This window comes from Pomacea canaliculata, linkage group LG4 (genome assembly GCF_003073045.1).
Source record: "Pomacea canaliculata isolate SZHN2017 linkage group LG4, ASM307304v1, whole genome shotgun sequence".
In the NCBI taxonomy this organism is placed as follows: Eukaryota; Metazoa; Mollusca; class Gastropoda; order Architaenioglossa; family Ampullariidae; genus Pomacea; species Pomacea canaliculata.
Window position 1 is genome coordinate 19,548,362 of NC_037593.1, and position 19,941 is coordinate 19,568,302.

At 39.9% G+C, this 19,941-nt stretch overlaps 2 protein-coding genes across 4 annotated transcripts; one reads left to right on the forward strand and one right to left on the reverse strand.

Moving 5' to 3' along the window:
* Window positions 1-835: 835 nt before the first annotated feature.
* LOC112561636 (homeobox protein MSX-2-like) lies at window positions 836-12,109 on the forward strand (the record flags this gene model as incomplete). The annotated part of the gene is given in 4 exon segments (XM_025234223.1): window positions 836-966; window positions 4,051-4,151; window positions 4,154-4,221; window positions 11,477-12,109. Coding segments are annotated over 4 exon segments (645 nt in total), but the record flags the coding sequence as incomplete, so codon positions are not given.
* A 1,789-nt stretch (window positions 12,110-13,898) lies between these two features.
* On the reverse strand, window positions 13,899-17,441 carry LOC112562580. 3 transcript variants are annotated; one of them, XM_025235895.1, is made up of 4 exons: window positions 17,387-17,441; window positions 16,569-16,906; window positions 14,628-15,273; window positions 13,899-14,452 (listed from the first exon to the last, which is right to left on the reverse strand). In XM_025235895.1, the coding sequence occupies exons 3-4, from the start codon at window positions 14,708-14,710 to the stop codon at window positions 14,125-14,127; spliced, it is 411 nt and encodes a 136-aa protein (XP_025091680.1). In that variant the 5' UTR covers window positions 14,711-15,273; window positions 16,569-16,906; window positions 17,387-17,441; the 3' UTR covers window positions 13,899-14,124. The 3 variants fall into 3 exon arrangements, with proteins under 3 accessions (XP_025091680.1, XP_025091679.1, XP_025091678.1); XM_025235894.1 differs by lacking the exon at window positions 13,899-14,452 and having other exon boundaries at window positions 14,491-15,273; XM_025235893.1 differs by lacking the exons at window positions 13,899-14,452; window positions 17,387-17,441 and having other exon boundaries at window positions 14,491-15,273; window positions 16,569-16,934.
* Window positions 17,442-19,941: the final 2,500 nt, after the last annotated feature.

Consider the following 19,941-nt stretch of genomic DNA (forward strand, 5'->3'; position numbering starts at 1 on the left):
CAAAACGATTCGCAACATTCTTGTGAGACAGGTGGGACTCGCCTCCAGGCTGCATGCGGTAGTCATCGTCTTGATGTATCTACGCTGCTGATGTAGACTGTCATCCTCTGCCAGTGAGTACTGGATGAGTCCAAGACTATTTTTATGTAGAATCTTACTGAAAAGAAACCATACTGCGTCATATTCTGTTCACACCGCAGTTCCATTTCTTGTTTTGTAATCTTGCGTCGAGAAGAAAGAGGAGACAGTAAAGGCGACCTTTTGCAACAGAAGACACTCAGAGGTCAGAGAGCTCGGGAGGTACAGGGGGAGAGAAATAGGAGGTACAAAACATTACTCGTGTGCTGCTTGCCCAGCTTTTATAGGTTATGCTTCCTTCGTTTTGGCCTTCCTACCTGGTTTCATCCACACCAGATGTCGGCACTCGTCGTCATCTAGAATATCCCCATCATCACCACCACCATCACTCCCCTACCATCACCACGAATGTACCCAGGCTCTGACGTCACATCCTGGTGACCTCTCCGTCAATCTCTGTGAGACCTCGAAGGGTTCAAAAGTTTGGACCGCGTGCAGTGGGGTTCAAGACCTGTCGTCGTCGCCGCTGGAGAAGAACGTGGACATCATGGACAACGAGGGCGTCCGTCAAGTCGACGAGGAGAAGACGAGTGCCCGAAGACCGCAGGCGCGTCCAGCATGAAGTTCTCCATCGACAACATCCTGGGACTGCACAAGACCTTGCCCTCTGCCCACCTGCCGGCCCACCTCACACCCAGCCACAGCGGCTTCGGCTGCAACCTCAACGCCGTGGGAGATGACAGCCGCGGGATGAACAAGACCCTGGAGGGGAAGAAGGAGTCGGAACCAACACAACAGATGGCGACAGCATTGCAGGGGAAAGAAGCGACGACAACAACGGTTACCAGTGGCTACAGTGCACGCGCTACCACCCGCCCAAGCTGCAAAGTAAGTGGACCTTAGGTGGTCAACAAGGATGTTGGTCTGTATGCCACAGTCTGATTTTTACATTAGTCTTTACAAACTCAGACAAGAATACAATATTTTACTTTTATTATATATAAAAGTTACTATCAGGGTGTTTCCACATCTCCTTCTCATTATTTGGATAAATTAATTCATTCCTCTCTTATTCTTACTTTGTAGCTATCAATCTTTCCATTCCGATTAAAAAAAATCATCTTTGAGTGACGGTTCAGCTCCATCTTGTCATGGCAATGCAGAAAAGTATTTAAATTAAGCTGAAGTTTTATTTCATTTGTCGCAAGTCCGTGTCATACACTGCTTAATCCAAAAATTTGTTTGGGGTTAACATGCAAATCTCTTTAAGTAGTGTTTCGGTGTCCGCGAGGGACTACAGATTATTTATAATACATAATGCAGCAGAAATAGCATGTAAATATCTGTTATACGGCATTGTTGAGCAAATAATGACAAGAAAAAAGCATGTACATGCTCAGTACACACAACCATTGTATGTCTACCTACAAAGTACACGTCAGCAAACGTGCTGGCGAGAGACTTTGAGAACGTGTGAAAATGTTGGAGGCTACAGGAGGCTTTCATTCCTTCACATACGTTCAGCGTGGAATCAACAGACTGCTCGGCCAACGCAATTTCACGTTTTACTTTTTATAAGATATACATATTTTTTTCGGTCGAATATTTTTTTATCAGCTGGCTGTTGAATCGTCGCTTTGCGAAACCAGCGGCCACTGAGGACCGACTACATTTCACAAAAATTAACATGTTTGCCTTCGCAGGCTTTAAGAAGCTATTTTTTTCTGATATTTAATTTAGCTAGCGATATCTGCAGGCCAGTAAAAATTTATAAAGAGTTGTAGTAGAATTATCAAATTTGAATCTTTCTTGAAAAGATTTGATTTTACAATCCTTTGAAAAAAAATGACCACTAAGGTAACTTTATCAAAATGATGGACTCACACAATATGACTTTTTCACGCTATATACATTCCTGCATTTTTATTGATAATTACATTTTTCATCACTAAAATGCTAACATATTGAGTGAATGTCTGCACTTAAACAAAAGCAAAATTGACTAAACTCAGTTTGTGTCACAAAGCCCATCGTTGTCTATTATTGAGGGACAGACGTGTGTTATTTTGTAGAAGAAGACATAACACATGCCAATAAAGAGAAAGGACTGACATTTCGCGTGAACTACACCAATATGGGTATAAATTCTACAACCTTCACATACAGTGGCTACAGAAATGTGAGCAGCCTGCCTGATACAGGCAAGACTTGAAATACTACTCTACAAACAAGAAAATCCAAGTCGCCAAGTCGCTGTCAGACTTTATCTTAAATTCTACATCGTGAAGATATCAAGTAGAATGAGTCACAAAGACAGCATCGTATACAACGGTTGTAAAACATCATGATGACGACGACGACGAAGACGACGACGACGACTGCATTTTTTAAATTTTACTTCAAGGTGACATCCCATGAAGCTGCAGAGTTTAAAAACTTTGCAAAAATTTTTTTTCAAATCTCCTCGCATTATTTTTATGTCAAGAGGTTTCGTATAAATTAAGTGGCTTTTATTGTCGGTATAAGTTTATTCAAGTGTTTGTCAAGAAATGAAAGTCGATTTTTCAAGTGAAAACAGTGCTGCACAAAATTTCGATAAGACGCACAACATACATAATAGAAATAAATTGTATGAATTCCTCTCAATTTCCTGAATAAAAAAAATATTTTCTTCAAAAAAAAATCAAGTCAGAAAATGTTGTACTTAGATTACAAGACAATAGTTTAAATTAACATTGAATTACACGACAGGAGGTCGAATTTCTTAAACTCAAACTCTTCCCCATAGGATGGTAGAAAACATTTTACAAACTTAAAAACTGCAACGAATGATAGAAATAGCAAGTGACACAAAGTTTATGACAATAATGGAATATAGATTTTATACAAGCAACACGAGACGATTAAAAACTCAGAAAAAAATTTTTTTTCGCTTCAAAGGTAGCACGGACTCAGAACGAAGAACAAGAAAGTGAAAATATCGTTTGAAAAGCGGAAAAAAGTATTCACATAATCATGAAGAGCTCTGAAAGCGGTAACAAAATAAAAACAAAAAAATCTGAGATTTATAGGAACTTGAGGGCGGAAACGAGTGACTTGTTCCGTGAAAGATGCTTATGTTACACGACTGAGTGAGTTTGAAAAAATGTAAAAATTTCTAATAGATGACAGCAATGATCTATGAAATGCGTCTATGAAGGTAACACAAACTCAAAGTCTTTCTCAGATGAAAAAAAACCCAACCATTTACAAACTAAACAATCTTTGTTGAAACCACAAATAAAAAAAATAAATAAAAAAAAAAATAAAAATAAAAATAATAATCTGAGACTCGAAGCTCAAGTTGCGAAATGTCTCCGATACAATAAGTTCGAAAAAAAAAGATTTCTTACAGAGAAAATTACGTTAGTCGTCTTCAGTCCTTTTGAGCCGTTTATTGAAACTGTGGATCCCTGGCTGGATGTCGAACTCAGTGTAAGTTTAGCATTTCAGACTAGCTCGTATCGAATGTGCTAATATTGAGACAGAGCAGGTCCATGTAATTATAAAAAAATAGAAAGTAAAAAAGTTTGAAGTTTTAACATACGTGACAAAAATATTTAAAGGATCAACTAGCTGCTACATGATTTTATTTATCAAGTAGTTCTTAAACTTGATTTTTTTTTTCATTTATAACAATGTGTCTATGTCTGTCTATGTCTGTTTATGTGAAGGACAGTCAAAAAGAGAATTCTCTTGAAATTTCGACTGCATCCTTGAAACTCTTTGTAAACGCTCGTTTTGTAGTCTTTATTACCCGCCCACCCGCCTACCATTCCACACACACACAACAAACACACACACTCTTTCTCTTGCTGTCTTTTCCCACTTTTTCTTTCTTTCTCCCCCATTCCACACTCCTCTCTTACTTTCTCTCCCCTTCCCCTCTCATATATCATGAATCAATTTAAGTTTCCATTTTTGCATTGCAAGGGAACAAGAAAAAGACTGCGGCTCTAAAAAGCGGAAGTTCGGACGTAATCCCCGCGTTCCCTTCACTCAACACCAGGTGGCGGTGCTTGAAGAGAGGTTCGACAAACTCATTACCTCTCCACGATGGACGTCGCAGAACTGTCCGCAGCACTCACCCTCTCGGAGACTCGGGTATGAATTGTTGTATGGCCTGCTCTCCCGACCCTCCAGTCTGCACACCCCTTTCCTCACATGTTGTACTTACGATTTCTGTTGTACTTACGATTTCATCATCACCTGACATCAGCAAACGCCTAAGATTAGCTTTGACTTATCAAAACCATCGCATCAGTGACAAGATTAAAGGTCAGAATGCACACTGACCTTTGACCCAAGCTTGATTGTCCCCCACCCCACCTTCTCTTCATCTGTTCACAGAGTTGGCGTCTGATGTAGAGACGACGACTTTGTCTTTGGGTGTGAGCATTAGGTCTCTTTAAAAAATAGAAAAAAATCAAAGTGGACGAAATACAATACAATCCTAGAAAAGATAAAACCTACATTAGTATGTCATACTGATATAAATAATATATATGTCAGAGGTAAATTTAGAAAAAAATACATGTATCAATCATCGAGACAAAATATGTTAGATAGACAATAACACATATTGCATAGCAGGGACGAAAATGTTGAACATAATGGATAAAGCCTCAGTTTGACTTACTGAACGAACAGCGATGTAAGAGAATCTGTTGCACGCCTATTAGCAACGGCAATAAAAATATTCTGTGCAAATTAAATGTGGGATGAGGAAAGAACGGAGAGGAAAAAGATAACAAGGAGAAGAAAAGGGAGAAAAAAGCAACGAAAGGAACCAAGATGACTGCTAAACTCTCCGTGATGACCACCACCACCACCACCACTACGACGACAAATGCGCCATCACCGCCACCATTTCCACTGCTGCCATAAAGAAAACGCGGTGATTGATAAAACAACAAAAAAGGAAGAAATGGAAAAAAAGTAATTGATGGGATGATGATGATTTGATGCTGATGATGAGGGAAAAGAGAAAAAGAACAGCAAATAAAAGATTCTTTTGCTAATCTAATTTGCCCGTTACGGTAATTCCTGCAATTCTAGAGTTTATTCCACAGACCCTAACTACCTGGTGCAATCAGCATCGGAGGTGAGCAGTTGAGTGAAGGCGCAGGAGGAGCAGATAAGAAAGCTAATTGATTGGGATTTGAGCTGGTGTCGTTGAAAACAATATCTCCTCTCTCTTTGTTTTGCACATTTCATATCCCAGGAAAATTAGTTCTGTAATGATAGTAGATTTCAAATAGTCAGTTTTTGTCGACTTGTTTTTTTTTCGAGTTTTAAACTTAAATGACAACACGAGTGAAACGAATTTTCTCTACAATCGGGCTAAGTTCATTTAAAAATATAAAATCTCCCAAGCATGAGTACATATTTATGCTTCATTTTAATGAATAAGTTTAGAAACGTCGGCATTCTCACCTGAAACGAGGAGAGCAGGAGAAAATTAGTCTCCTTTACTGGAGAGTTCTGTTACATGTAAGTAGTGTTTGTAACAGTGAGTGTAGCTCAGTTCAGCAAACTTTGCGTGTTGTCAAAAGAAGAAACATCGCTCTGGTTGTTGTCCAGACTTTGGAATACAGCCCTACAGGTTTTAACTTTATTTAGAAGCTTCGACTAAAGTTTAAAAAATATTAAATGTCTCAACCGAATTCACGTGGTCTATGCTATATTATTATTGATGGTCTGTTAAGTGGACATATTGAGGGAAATTTTTTCGTGTGTATTATTGTCAATAAAATATAAACACATTTCATACATGCTTTTGTCAAAGATAAACTGCAATTTTTAAAAATTTGATAGATGGTTATTTAAGCATATCATTTTTAATTTATAGTTATAACTGACTGCTGATAATGACTTGTTTCCATTAAAAATATAATATTAACATTATAAAAATTGTATACATATTTATCAATGTAAAAAAAAATTCTTCCTCGTTTAACTGCATGAAAAATTTACAATTTTGTTACTATAGTCGCACATGTTCCCGTTTAGTCTCCTCATTCGTTTGTCCGTCAATTCTGTTTTTGACCAGCACATCAATGGTGCTTCACTCTGTCAGTTGTTGTTAGCATTGAGCTGGATGAGGATACAACTGATGTGTTAGTGGCTGTGTCACGATGTGAGACATTCAGCAACAGGTCCTGTCACAAAAGATTGCATCTTTTCTCTTCAAATCAGATCATTTAAGCAACACTATTTTTAGACGTCACTTCTCTTTTCTCGATGCTGTGTAGATATTTTAGAGTGGTTTTTCGTAGTAAAATACTACCGGAATATGTGTTTGTGATACTTTATGCTCTAGTTTACAGAGATTTTCGCTGAGCGCTGGTGTTGTCCTTTAAGACAGCAGCGGTTTTTCTTTCATTCGGGAGTTATTTCCAGCTAAAACTTTCAATAGATGATTTAAACTGATTGCTGTTTTCCACACGATGCCTTATCTTCCTGTTCTTAAGACTCTGAGAACGAGTATCGGAAATTGTTCTAATTGGACAAGCAGAAACGTCCTCCTCTTTAATTTGACACCTGATTCTGGTTTGTTACATCGCAAACCAAGGGAAGAGAAACATCAGAAGTAACGAGTGGCCAAGCAGACAACATGGCGTCTCATGGAATGAGTAGATAAATGAAGATGTAGATGCTTTCCACGAAAGTACAAACAACGGTTCTTGAAAGCTCCGTTGAATTTTATTTTTTATATTTTTTCCCCTATGACTGCTACAGTCTGTAAAAGGGTTAAAGGTAATTTCAGTCCGCACTGGGCAAGCTGTTGGCGGCACATCTAGTGAAGATGACTAAGCACAGACAAGTGGATATCATTATACCCAAGACGTTTCAGCCCGGCGTTGCGCACCTGCGGCTGACCACTTTTTGAGTAGTCATTTATGAGTGGTTTAATCAGCTGAATTCTCTAATTTGTCCCATGTTTCCTTATTTTTCCTTCAACCAATACTCTAAGAGCGAGTGGTAGGTGTCAAAGATGTTCCTACGTGACACACTGCATGATGTTCTGTCGCTCATAGTCCTCGCCACCTAGTGTTCATCATACTTTCAATTAGTGGAAAGCGAACTACACTGGCGCTGATTGCCTCTTGCTGTCTAATGTTTTAGTCAGGCAAATCCACGAAGGAAATTTAATATTTAGCTTTCCTATTTTCGATTGTAAATAATCTGGAATGAGATCTTGTCATTTGAAATATCTAGGAATCTGTTGCATCCCATTTTGCCCATTCGGAAACACCTTCCTGTGAACAACACATTGTTTGTCTTTTAGGTTTGCATTTGTACAATTTCATGGGTTAAGTATTAATACCCTAGGTAGATCTTTGCTGTTGTAATAATAATGATGAGTTCTAAAGAGTCTTACTACTTGTATAAGCAAGGGTACCCAATGCGCGGGTCGCAACACCTCATCAAAATAAAAACAAGACAGAACAAACTCTGGAACAGTAGGGAAATGAATGTTAAACAATTTAGAAACTCGACGTCAGACAAATAACCCCAGTACCTCGTAATCAAAACATAACAATGTATATAAAAATGCAAACAATAGTTCAGTAAATGCGATTTACATGTCGTAAATTTTTTATATGCATTTTCCATCGCGAACACCGGTACACTGGTTGTACATGTGAGATGTTTAAAAACAAACATCATCTCGTAAAGTAAAAAGCGAGGAAGATCAACACTGTCTTGCATTTATTGTTGGCTAAAAACAATAGTGTCACGAGAGCAGACGACCCTACGTGGGGGAGGCCACTGCTGGTCTCGAGTTCACTTTGTGCGTCTTTCTTCATGATCGTTATTTATATTTTTAAAAAAAGTCTTTTGTTCGATGATGACTGTTTTGTCTACGGCTTTCGGATATCAAGTTGTTTTTTGTTTTTTTTTTTTGTGCGATATTAACGTAAATGGCGAGAAACTTATGACAAGTTGTCGGAGAGAGGGGGAAGTGTTGAACTTTAAAACAAGAGAGCAGTAGTGAGCTGGTGCCAGACCTTGTCGTCAGCTTGGTGATGCCTTAGTTCCTGTAAAATGTTTGACACGTGAGTGCAGGATATTATAGACTTTCCAGACTTTTACTTGACGATTAGATAAAAACATTTACGTGACGATTAAATAAAACATTTACATGTCTGCTCTCTATCATATGAAGAGGTCAAGGGTCGTGCGCTTAGCTCCCCACCTAAAGTAAATATTTAGCTCGTAATTTCTAAAGACGTTTCGCTCCTATGAAAACAAATACATAACTAGATAAATTAAATAAACTGTTCTTCTCTAAACTGAACAAACGTCAGTATTTTAGGAAAAGCTATAAAAACACATTTTGTGTCATCGACTTTGTATGACTGCAGTTCAGTCAGCAACTCTCTCCCCTCAAGAAAACTAATAAAAGAAGTGAATAGAGAGGCGAACGGGTCTAGAAAGTACTATTTGCATAGCATGTTAAAGTAGCTTTGAAAGAAAATTATAATCGTGTTCATGTGCACCTGTTTGCATATTTGTGTTTGCGTGACTATAAACATGTCAGTGTAATCTTTATATTTATTTATATCTATATATGTTGAGATGTGTGTGTGTGCATCTAAACAGGCAGTTAATAAATGTACGAGGTACGTGCATACTTATGTCCTAACTGTGAAATCTTTTGCTGCATTCATAGACATCCCTGTTTTTGAGTTATAACCATAACCGTGAGGTTATTATCTACACTATTATCTACACTCTCTAGTCTCGTGGACAGACAACCTTCTTGAAGAAAATGATTACCTCGCATGGTCAAGGCACGTTCCCGTTCACACACACCGTAACGATAATAAGGGTAGATGGCACATTCATCTCGCAAGTTCCAAACAAACAACGTGTAATCCCGATCCCTCGCTGACGTCACAAGCCCCCTGCTTCCTTTGACAACCTGCCGGCTCCCACCTTCTAATTTCATTTTCACGTTTCCAAACCGTCCTCCTCACTTTTACAAGTCCGAGGTTTTGTCACAATTTAAAATGGTGGAACCATGACAGAAGACAGAAGCTACTGGAAATTAGTTAATCATTCCATTCTCTCCACCTTCCCAAGAAACTCTCACAACCATCTTCCTTTAGATGATTATTACATTAAGGAGAGTAGCGTGACCTCGGTGAACTGGGAGGGGGAGCGGGACTGGGTTGCGGCGTCTGTCGGGGGCGTGACCGGCGAAACAGAGGGAGTGTGTCGCGGGGGTTGAGGGGCGGGGTCTGTGTTTATTAACACAGCGATAGCATCCAGTGGGTCGAGTGAGTTGAGAGACTCACCCGTTAAAGTAGGCGTGGTGCTTCTTACAATTGTCCGCTCCTGCCTTCTGTTCCACAGGAATTTGTTACTTTCGCTGAACAGAATTTTATTATTTTTTTATTTGTTGGAGGTTAGAGAAAGGAAAAGCTTAAAGGAATTAAAGCGAACGAGATTGAGCGCGCGAGAGAGAAAGAGAGATGATTAGAATGTAGTTCCACAGTATTCTCCATTAGAATGTGCTCTATAGCGTCATTCACACTTGTATATTTGATATTCATTTATGGTTTGTTTGTTTGTTTGTTTGTTTGTTTGTTTGTTTGTTTTTTGTTAATTTCGTGGAAAGGAGCATCCTGGTAGTTTCACAGACTGTATTGTTCTGTTACTCAGTCCCCAGTCCCCCTCCTATCAAGATGACGAAATATTTGCTGTATCTTATCGTAACGGTCCTTTTCTCACGATGGCGAAAGTTTACAATTATTATCATTTAATAACCATAATTTAATAGCGAAGTTCTCTTTACTTTTAGCATATTTTCTTTCACAGCAAAGTATTATTGGCCAATTTATACTTTTGAATCGTTTGCTTACTGTTTACTTTTTCCCGTCTGACGCACTGACAAGATTTTTTTGTCCTGATTTTTTTTTTTCTATTCGATGATACCTTCTTAATTATCAGGTTCATCTTTTGAAGCTAGAAGTAGAGAGTGGAGTGGGGTGAGTGGGGTTTGTGGCAGAATATGGATCAGTGAGTGATAATACCAGAGGAGAGGAAATTATTCCAGAATGCCTAGCTCGCCGTTTGTTTTGTTTTTGATTTTTGTTTTTTTGGTGGGGGGTGAGGGGCTTTTGGATCAAGTCTTATAGTTTTTTTTGTTTTCGTCCGGAGGAATGAACTCTGTAGAAAGAGAAGGTAATAACAGGGCACCAGTAGTCCCCCAGCAGACCACACGCCACAACCGGTAGGAATAATTAGAAGAAGGAGCGTTGAACTCTGACCTTAGTTTTACCGTCACTTGCACGCTGGGAGACCCAGAGCGATGTAACATTGGCTAAATCACGACATTGTTCAACGAACTGCTGTTGTTTTTTGTTTTATGCTTTTTTGAGTACTTTTGCTCCTTATTTGTCATTTTCATTTTCTCATTTCTAAAATGGGCTAAATTTAAAAAAGTATTGAAAGATACAATAGTATGAGCTTTTATTTTTTAATCTATTTAATTAGACTAGTGACTAAGCAACGGGTTCATTTCGGAAAAAACCCACTGGTTTTCCACTACTTTATACTAATTAATTTTATTTAAAAAATCATTACTGTATATTACGATTTTAAACTAGCAAAAATATTAACATTGATATATTACTACTTTATACTAATTAATTTTATTTTAAAAAATCATTACTGGTATATTACGATTTTAAACTAACAAAAAATATTAACATTGGGTATATTACTATTTTATACTAATTATAAAAATATTTACACCGATATATTACTACTTTATGCTAATTTATAAAAAAATACTAACATTGATATATTACCACTTTATACCAATTAATTTATTTAAAAATATACACACACTGGGATTTATAAAAATACTAACAGTGGTATATTACTATTTTATACTTATTTATAAAAATACTAACAGTGGTATACTACTATTTTATACTATATGAAAATACGAACACTAGTATATTACTATTTTATACTAATTTATAAAATACTAAGGTTAGTATATTACTACTTCATGCTAATTAAGTTGTCAACATTGGTAATTACTTTTTATAAAAAATACTAACACTGGTATATTACTACTTTACCCTAATTTATAAACATACTCTGGTAAATTAGTACTTTATACTAATTTATAAAAATACTAATGAAAGCATATTACTACTTTACGATAATTAATTTGTCAAAAAATAACATTGTATACTGCTATTTTATACTAATTTATATAAATAATTGCACTGGTATAGTACTTACTTTAAACTAATTAATAAAATACCAACACTGCCACCATGTGTATGTGGTGATGATGATGATGATGATGATGATGATGATGTGTCGACAGGTGAAAATTTGGTTCCAAAACCGTCGCGCCCGGGAAAGAAGAGAGCGCGAGGCCTCGCAGCGGACTCAGCTGCTGACGCAGAACACCTACCAGCCGCTGTCCATACCTTCCGTCACGTGGGCCCTGACGTCACAGCTACCGTCCTCGTCTTTCTCGTCGCAGTTTCGGAACGACGCGAGCTTCCGGCCTGGTCTGTTCACGTCTGCCTTCAGCAGCTTCTCCACTCCTCTCCGAATGGCAGCAGCAGCAGCGACGGCGGTGGCGGCGGCGGCGACGGAAGGCGGACCTGCATCTTCCTGCACGTGGGTGGAGTGTGGAAGTAGAGAGGAAGGCAGCTTCTGCTGAACGGCAGTTGCCCGGATGACCACAAACAGTTCTGCTGGGACTTTGCCGCCCACCACTACCCCTCCTGAGATCCAAGAGTCGCTGTCCGTTCACTGAATGTCTTCAGAGAGATGGTCAACAGACGACAAAGTCAGGGAAGCGGTTGGAAACACCTGTGGACTTATTTAGGAACCGAAGGTAAGTCGTTACATGGGTAACATGGGGAGCTCAAGGACAATATTCTTGTTTCCGAAGTTATCAATTGGTGTCCGATCCCCGCTGATGGCCACAGGGGCCGTAGTTAAAAAAAGCGATTGCAAAGAACCTCAATGGGTTAAGACACAGTGTCCGCGGGGTTTCGACATCGCAATGTAACTACGAAAACAAGACGCTTTTCCTCGAGTTACTCATGTTGCCCTCGGTTAACGACTTACCTTGCTTCGTAATCACCTCTTGGGAGGCTGGGAAATGTGTCGGATGGAGAATTCAAGATTCTTGCATTATACCGTGTCTAGGTCCTAGTGAGGTAATGACATAGGTTATAGGTTACTTCGAGGGCAGTCAAGAAAGTAGAGGTTTCTGCGACACTGGAGAAAATAGTTCTTGTTATAGCTAAACAAAGAATCCAGGTAAACTCTCTTCCTCGTCACATATGACAACAAATTTATGACAAGATCATCTTGACTTTTTGTCTTCACCCACACCTGACTCTGGACGTGACCTACTGACACGGATACTGCCCACGACCATACACTCCCTGAGGCATTTAGAGGTTACTAAAATTAACCGAGTTTAAATCAGCTTCATCATAAATCACTGGTGGCCTATGCAACACACGAATGCTGCTTGGTAAGTGGGAAAATATCATCTAATCAAACTCTCCAGAACCGAAACAAAAACTCCTAAATTTATCACATTTCAGAATGAACTCAGAAAATAAGATAAGTGGTGTTAATGAAGCAGAAACTTACTCTGGATTGGAGGGTAAACCTGTCTGCAGCTAAACACTGACAGTGATGAGCTCGCCCAGATGTTAACCATTGTGGACTGTCGTTGTAACGTGTACTTGACACAGTTTGATGTCAGCACAAAGCAGTTGATGTAAAGTAAATTCTGTCTTTTATAAAACTGAATTTCATTGTGTGTGACATAAACATCGTGTGTACGTGGTAGGACCCATGGAAGTGGGTGCATTTGGTGGAAAACATTTTGGGGAGATATCAGATCTTGAGAAATTTTATAAAAATTTATTTTGACATAAATATACTTAAGGTTTATAGTGAAAAAAACATCATTTATTCACTTTTTCTACTGTAAATATGTCTGTGCAAACTAGATGGCTGACACTGACTGGCTCAGCTACTTTTTTTTCTGTAAGCCGTTCATGATAATACATATATCATCACCTTGGACAATTTTAAATGCATAACCAATTTCTTAAATAAAAAATGGGTGTCAGGAATTTCTGCCTTTTACGGAAGCTTTGCTTCTTTATGAAGTGAAGTTATTGAAAATTCTGATCGGATGAGGATGCTAAAGATACTCCATGTTTAACCTCCGGCCGGCCATCACATTGCATGGGGAGGGGAGAGACAGTGTATATGTGTGTGGATATATATATGGGTTTGGAATCAACTGTGTGACATCTCAGATTACATCCACTTTGACTGTCATGTCCTCACCGAAGTTGGCAGGAATCTTCGCTTTCATTTAGAGAATGTACGAGCCTGTAAGGGAGGCTACCAGATTCCCCATACTTTGCACTTTAAGCATTACCTCCAGTTTCAGTGGTTTACTGGCGCAAAACACCTGTAAACATTGTCACAATGCCGCCAGAAATTTGTCTTGTTGTCAGTTGTCACGAAAGCATCTTGAATCACGTGATGTTTGTATTAAAATATCACTTACAGCATTACAGCGCTGTACATGAGTTTTGATTCACCTGCTGCACAATGACATCTTATCACGGGAGGTAACAAGGTCCACAGGTGCAAATCATACAATCAACAAGCACATACGAAATCACATCGCCGAGTGGTTTATCTAGTTTTTCAAGCGAAAAAAAAATTAATTGTGAGAACGATGTGTAACAAACAAACAAACAAACAAACAAACAAACAAACAAACAAAATAAAAACAAAAACTCGAAAATAAAGGTTTCAAAATGAGTCACACCAAACAAAACAAGCTAGTGGGAAGAGTCTGGACCAAGTGGCCCGATCTCTCAGGTAAGAGGCAGCTTTCAGTGTTTCGGTCACAGTGTTTTCAGTACCATGGTCACGTGATGCTGATGGTGGGTGTCGGGTATATTCTGTCCCCTACCGTCATGTTCTAAAGGTCAGCGTTGGCGCTGTAGTCGAGCTGTAGCCGTCGCTGCGCCGTATGGTGTCTTGCGGCTGCTGCAGCCACTTGGACTTGACCCTGTGACCGTGCCACGCCAGGAGGCGCTCCCCCACCAGAGCCAGCGCAGCCATGAAGGTGCCGCAGGCGGCCAGAATGAAAACACCATGCACTTCCGGTAGTGCTATGGCGTGTGCACCTTCCGTGGTGGTGGTGGTGGTGGTCCTAGCGCTGGACTCCGTCGCGTTCACTGCCGGCGACCAGTGGTCCACGAAGCTGGTGATGACTCCGGTCTCGAACATCCGCTGGATCCTGTGGAGCAGTGTGGAAAGGGAGATAAAGCTAGCAGTCTAAAGATGGTACAGTCTTACATGTCGGACAAACTGACTTGCAAGTCAACGATAAATTACTAAATTACTCTTTATGTGTAAATAAACACCAAATTGCTCGTCACCACTACAGTCGAGGGCGGCAGTTCCACACTTACTCGTAAGACACCTGCGTCTTGTAGGGAGATCCTTTCTGCAAGTAGAAACCCTTTCTTGTCAGGAAATAGTCGACAGAGACCATGGTGATCTCCGGGATGTCCTTGTGCCATTCATCATACAGGTCCCTGGCCCCGGTGAAGAAGGCATAGGCCTCGTGAAGAACTTTGGCCTTGTGGACCTGCAGGTCCGAAGAGTGGACATCCGGGTCAGTCTTCTCGAACTCCAGCACGCCATTGTAGAATGCGCGGTGCTCCTCTACAGGCGACGACTGAGTCAGAAAATAAATGTATTAGCAATCAACTGATCACGCACGTACGAACCACACACACACACACACGCACGCACGCATCAGGAAAACGTGTTTTGTCCGTTATCATCTTCGTGATGTCATCGACTCTAGGGTCAGGACAATCCAAGGGGCAGGTACCTTTAGAATGGACTCCTTGGCTGTGCCCGCGGCGATGCCCCACTTGTAGGTTTTCTGTCTGACCAGCTCGGACAGAGAGGCGAAGGGCAGGGCCTGGTCAGTGACGGCCAGTGATGACGTCAGCTTGCTGCTATAGATTGACGTCAGCACAACGCAAAATATCATCCAAGAACACATCAGCACGCTCCCGGCACGAGAGTCCAGCTTGAGGGCAACGGCTGGAGGACAGCAACAGTGAAAGAGGTTCCTGTCAGACCTCGACAAGTGTTTAGTGTTTGTGTCTCGGGCTAAGTGTCTTCTGGAATACGGGACAACCGTCGGCAAACGTTTCCCCGAGCTTAGGCAAAGTTGTTTGTGAGTGTCATAGGAGGATGGTTTTAGGGAACAGTGGTCGACATGTCATAAACTATTTGTCAGTACTGTAGGTTCGTGGGCATTTAGCGGAAGTGTGCTTCGGCACTTTGTCTGGTTAACAACGGCCTGAAGACCTGAGTAGAGTTTTAAAGACACAACGGTCGGAGCTGCAGTAATGAGATGAAGAGCCCCTGGATGTTCTTTTAGAGTGTTCAAAGTCAGATTGCATTTACCTTTCTCTATAAAACTCAAAGTTAAAATGTGAGTGACTTCTGTTCGCTTGTCCACTCATTCGATTTGAAATGAATTGAATGGCACCTGGTCATCGCTGAATTTTACTCGATAAGCTGTATTTTTGGATGATAAAACGCTGTCATTAATTTGTCAGAAATTACAACCTTTCGTTAGAAAAAAAGGGTGTTGAAAGATTTACGACCCTATTTTTTTTAAAATCCTTATGAATGTAACGTGTGTAAATACACAACTTGAGGCTAACTGCCAGGCTGTTGCCAGGACAAACATTTTATCACCAAGATTTAGCTCCCTTTGACCACAGAAGACCACTTCATGCAGCATCCTTTGATCATCGACTTATTTCCTCGATTTTTTGGTAGTGTGAGGCATAGGAAATTTAACAGCACGCACGCACACGCAGTTCTGCATGCCCTCGATTTTTTTATTTGACTTTTAGACTGTTTGACCGATAGTTTAGTGGTTCTAGAGCAGCAGTTACCTTTCTCCCCTAATTCGGCTTACAAAATTAAAAAATTACTACTAGTGGACTGCTGGAAATGATTTGATATTGCATTGTCATTAGAAATGAATAAATGATGAAAATTTCAGACCTCAAGGACGATGGGAAGTGGATGAAAAATCTCTATAACAAAATTTCCCCGAATACACGTACACACATATACATACATAGTTAAATAAATAAAATTAAGTTGAATAAAGTGCGTATTTTTTTAAAAATGACTCTCCAGCATTCATTAAATCAGGGCATGTAGAGACCAGGAATAAAGGAAGCTGTAAAAATAAAAATTAAAAAAAGAAAGCCGAGAATTCTTGTAGAACCTTCCATAGCAGTGACTAGCTGCTGGATAGCGAGATGCCTTTTGTTGCTATATAAACTCCTCGGTTACCCAAAGACTGAACGTACATTGGTTGAGAAGGCCGGCCAGCATTCCCTCGGTGCCGGCCAAAGTCCTGGATAAAAACCGCCTCCTTGTGGTGGGGGCTGCGGTGGGGTTCGCCTGCAAGCACCAGGCGCACCATTCGATGAAGGTGAGCATGACCACGACGCCCAGAAAGAGGCCGGCCAGCAGAAGGTACAAGGGGCCCGTGAATGTTCCCAGAAAGACAGAACGCGGCTCCTGGGCCTGCTTCCGCTTCCGAAAGAGGATGCGCGCGTTGTCGTAAAAGAAAGCTGAGGATGCGTCCGCGACCTTTGACCTCTCGGGTGAAGATAGTGAAGAATCCAACCGCCATGTCTGCCTCCTGATTACAAAAAGCATGCACACGTGTGGATATATGAAAGGCCTTGTGTACAAACTCGTGAGTAAATACTCATAGTTGAAAAGGTTTGCTAAAGGCAAATAATAAAATAAGTTCTCTCTCTCTCTGTATATTCTTGTTTTGACATCCGGCTTTATACAGAATTATATAAGAATTAAAGCAGTTTTTATTGATAAGTATTTATTTGTTTACATTTTAAGTACTATTAACTTTTTGGCTGAAAATTCCAAAGGCTGCTACTTTTCAAACTATCGTCCTGCTTTTACATATAACTATTGTATATGCAGCATATAAAAATAATGTTCTCTCTTTCACTCTCACAGATTTCACACTCTTACATCATCGGTCGTTTTACTTTCCGAATATTCAAAGAAGTTGCTCATGTATCTCTACAAAGGATTTTTCAAGTTTAGTTCGAGAAGAGAAATGTACCAATATTTCGGGTCAGTGAGCTCTACTCACATTTCGAGTCAGCATGCCGATGGCGCCGGTCCACTCGTTATTCGCATTCACTTCGCCCCAAGTGCCATCTGGCGATTGTAGAAGAACGTAGCTGCCACCAGAGGATTAGAAATTCTTACATATTTTGAAATGCTTTGAAATAACTGATTAAACAAATAATCTTTGTCGGAAAAATAACTCTCCTGCTAGTAGCCAAAGAAAGCTGTAGAAACACTGTAGAAGAATGTTCTACTCCACAAACACAAATGTCGCACATCTCTCAATTAACCTTGCCTTGTCCACTGTTAATACATTTTGAAGGCAAGTTTTGTTATTAGCACAGTTGTATTTTCTCATTAATTAATTTGAAAGAATTAGTCACGAGAGTAAAAGCCTCCACAACTCGATGAGTAGCAGGAAGTAAGTTTATGTTAAATTTACCTGAAATTGAGTTTTCTTGCGATTTCGGTCAGCATATCCATGACCACGCCTTCATAAGCTTCTGTCTCTTTGGATTTGAATAGGAAGAAGGATCTCTAAATATCAAATCAAGGATAAAAATATTGTAGAACATGAATATATCTATCATATAATCACAACCACAACCGCTTCATGGTGTTGTTTTAAAACTGTTTGACTAGTTTTTAACACCAAATACTGTACATGTCAAGACGATACAAAATAGTTTTTAGTTGATTACTGAACTTACTAGCATTCATTACTTTGATCTGTTTCAGCTTTCTCTAGAAATAACCTGTATCCCATCAATAGTGTTAAGGAATGAAGAAGACAAAGATTCAACGAAAAAAGCACAGAAGAATTCAGAACATGAAGTAGAAAGGAAGAAAAAAAAAAGAAATTAACCAATTTATCAAAGCTAAAGCAAATACATCATTTCCGTTTTTAAATAAGAACTAAATGAACTATGAACTAAACAGAATGAGACGGGAACGTGGAGAGAGCCTTTAGTAACGAGCTGGGGAATGGGAGTTACCTCCATTACTACGATCCTGAGTTGTCTGCCCCCAAGCCCCAGTCCAGGGTTGGGGAAGATAACTTGTGGGGTTAACCGGACCGTAGTGAGGGGCAGCGAGGACAAGAATCTGAATTGCACTTCTCTCCCTCTCGAAGTAGAGTCCACAGCTCAGCTCCTCCTGTCTGAAGAAATAAAATAAACATTGAAAACCTGCCAGCCTATCGCGTTCTCGCCTCCCCCGCAATTCTTTGTCCTCAGTTCTGGCTAGTAATATTGCCATAAGAAAGTAAATTAAAGTTTAAGAACTTCCCAACCCCTCTCTGGACTCAGACACTCCATTCCTAACAGTTGGGTCGACTCGGTGAAGCGCCACACGGACATCGAATAGCTGAGAAGCCATTGCTCTAACCACTCAACTGTTGGCTTCTCTTATTTCTATAAAGACAGGACACAAATCAAAAGAAGTATTTTTACCGTTTTATTCGCAACAACCAAGACGTTTTCAAAACCTTGGACTGTAGCTTCAAATGGACGGACATCTTCTTTCGCCAAAATGGTGATCCATCTTGTTGTGAACTGAAAGTGCCTCAACTGTTCAAGGAATTGTAAAGCAAGCACTAAAAGACAGGAATGTCGTCTATCATGCAAAAACTTTGCACACACCTAGGCACACACGTTTATATAAACATACGAATGCACAAGTAAACGTATGTACACACATTCAAGCACGCAAAGATGATATCTCGAGGTTACTATGTCGTTGTTCTTGGGGCAGTAATCAATTTTTTATATGATGATTAGCATTTAATTGTTCTTCATATCATCTATTATCGAGTCCAAAATGCTTTTTCAAGAATGAGTACAAGTTTGCAAAGGAATACAATTTCATTTACGTTAGAGTAAAATAAGTTTATCAAGTTTAAACAAAACAATTTAGAACCAAGAACAAAACAAATAATTCTCTACGTACTCCATGAAACACTCCTGTCACAAAGTCGGTGGAGCCAACAACGACAACATTGTGGGTTGGCAGTGTGGCCAAGTCCAGCTGAGCGATTTGTGACAAACCCACGTCCACCTCCAGCACAGCCAGGCTCGCCGCAGTCAGGTCATCGGTCAAGTCCTTCATATCGGCATCTGCATCATGTTGGGAAACGCCTGACAAAAGTCAACAGGTTCAGGTTTCTTTGTCCTAGAAGTCAGTAGAAAGCGGCTTTGTCTCTGTTGCTGTGTGTGTATGTGTGTGTGTTCGTGCGCGAGCTTGAATGAGAACAAGATGGCTACTCACTCGCATTGCCGATGTGACTGTTACTGATGACTGTCACCTCCAACCACCCAAGCAGTCCGATAACTTCCCTGAGAGCTTGGTTCGCTATGAAAAAAAAGCATGATAAAACCCGTATAAGACAATTCGCAATACCAAAGCAATTTTTTAAATCAGGAAACATTAAGGAATAATTGTTTAAAACACTGCTGTTCGTCATCTGCTATTTGCAAATAGGCTACTCGAGCATCTATATTAAAATACTTGCAAATATATACTAGATGAACATTTGTGTATAGTAGAACACTTACGAGGCATTGAAAAAAAACAGTGTGT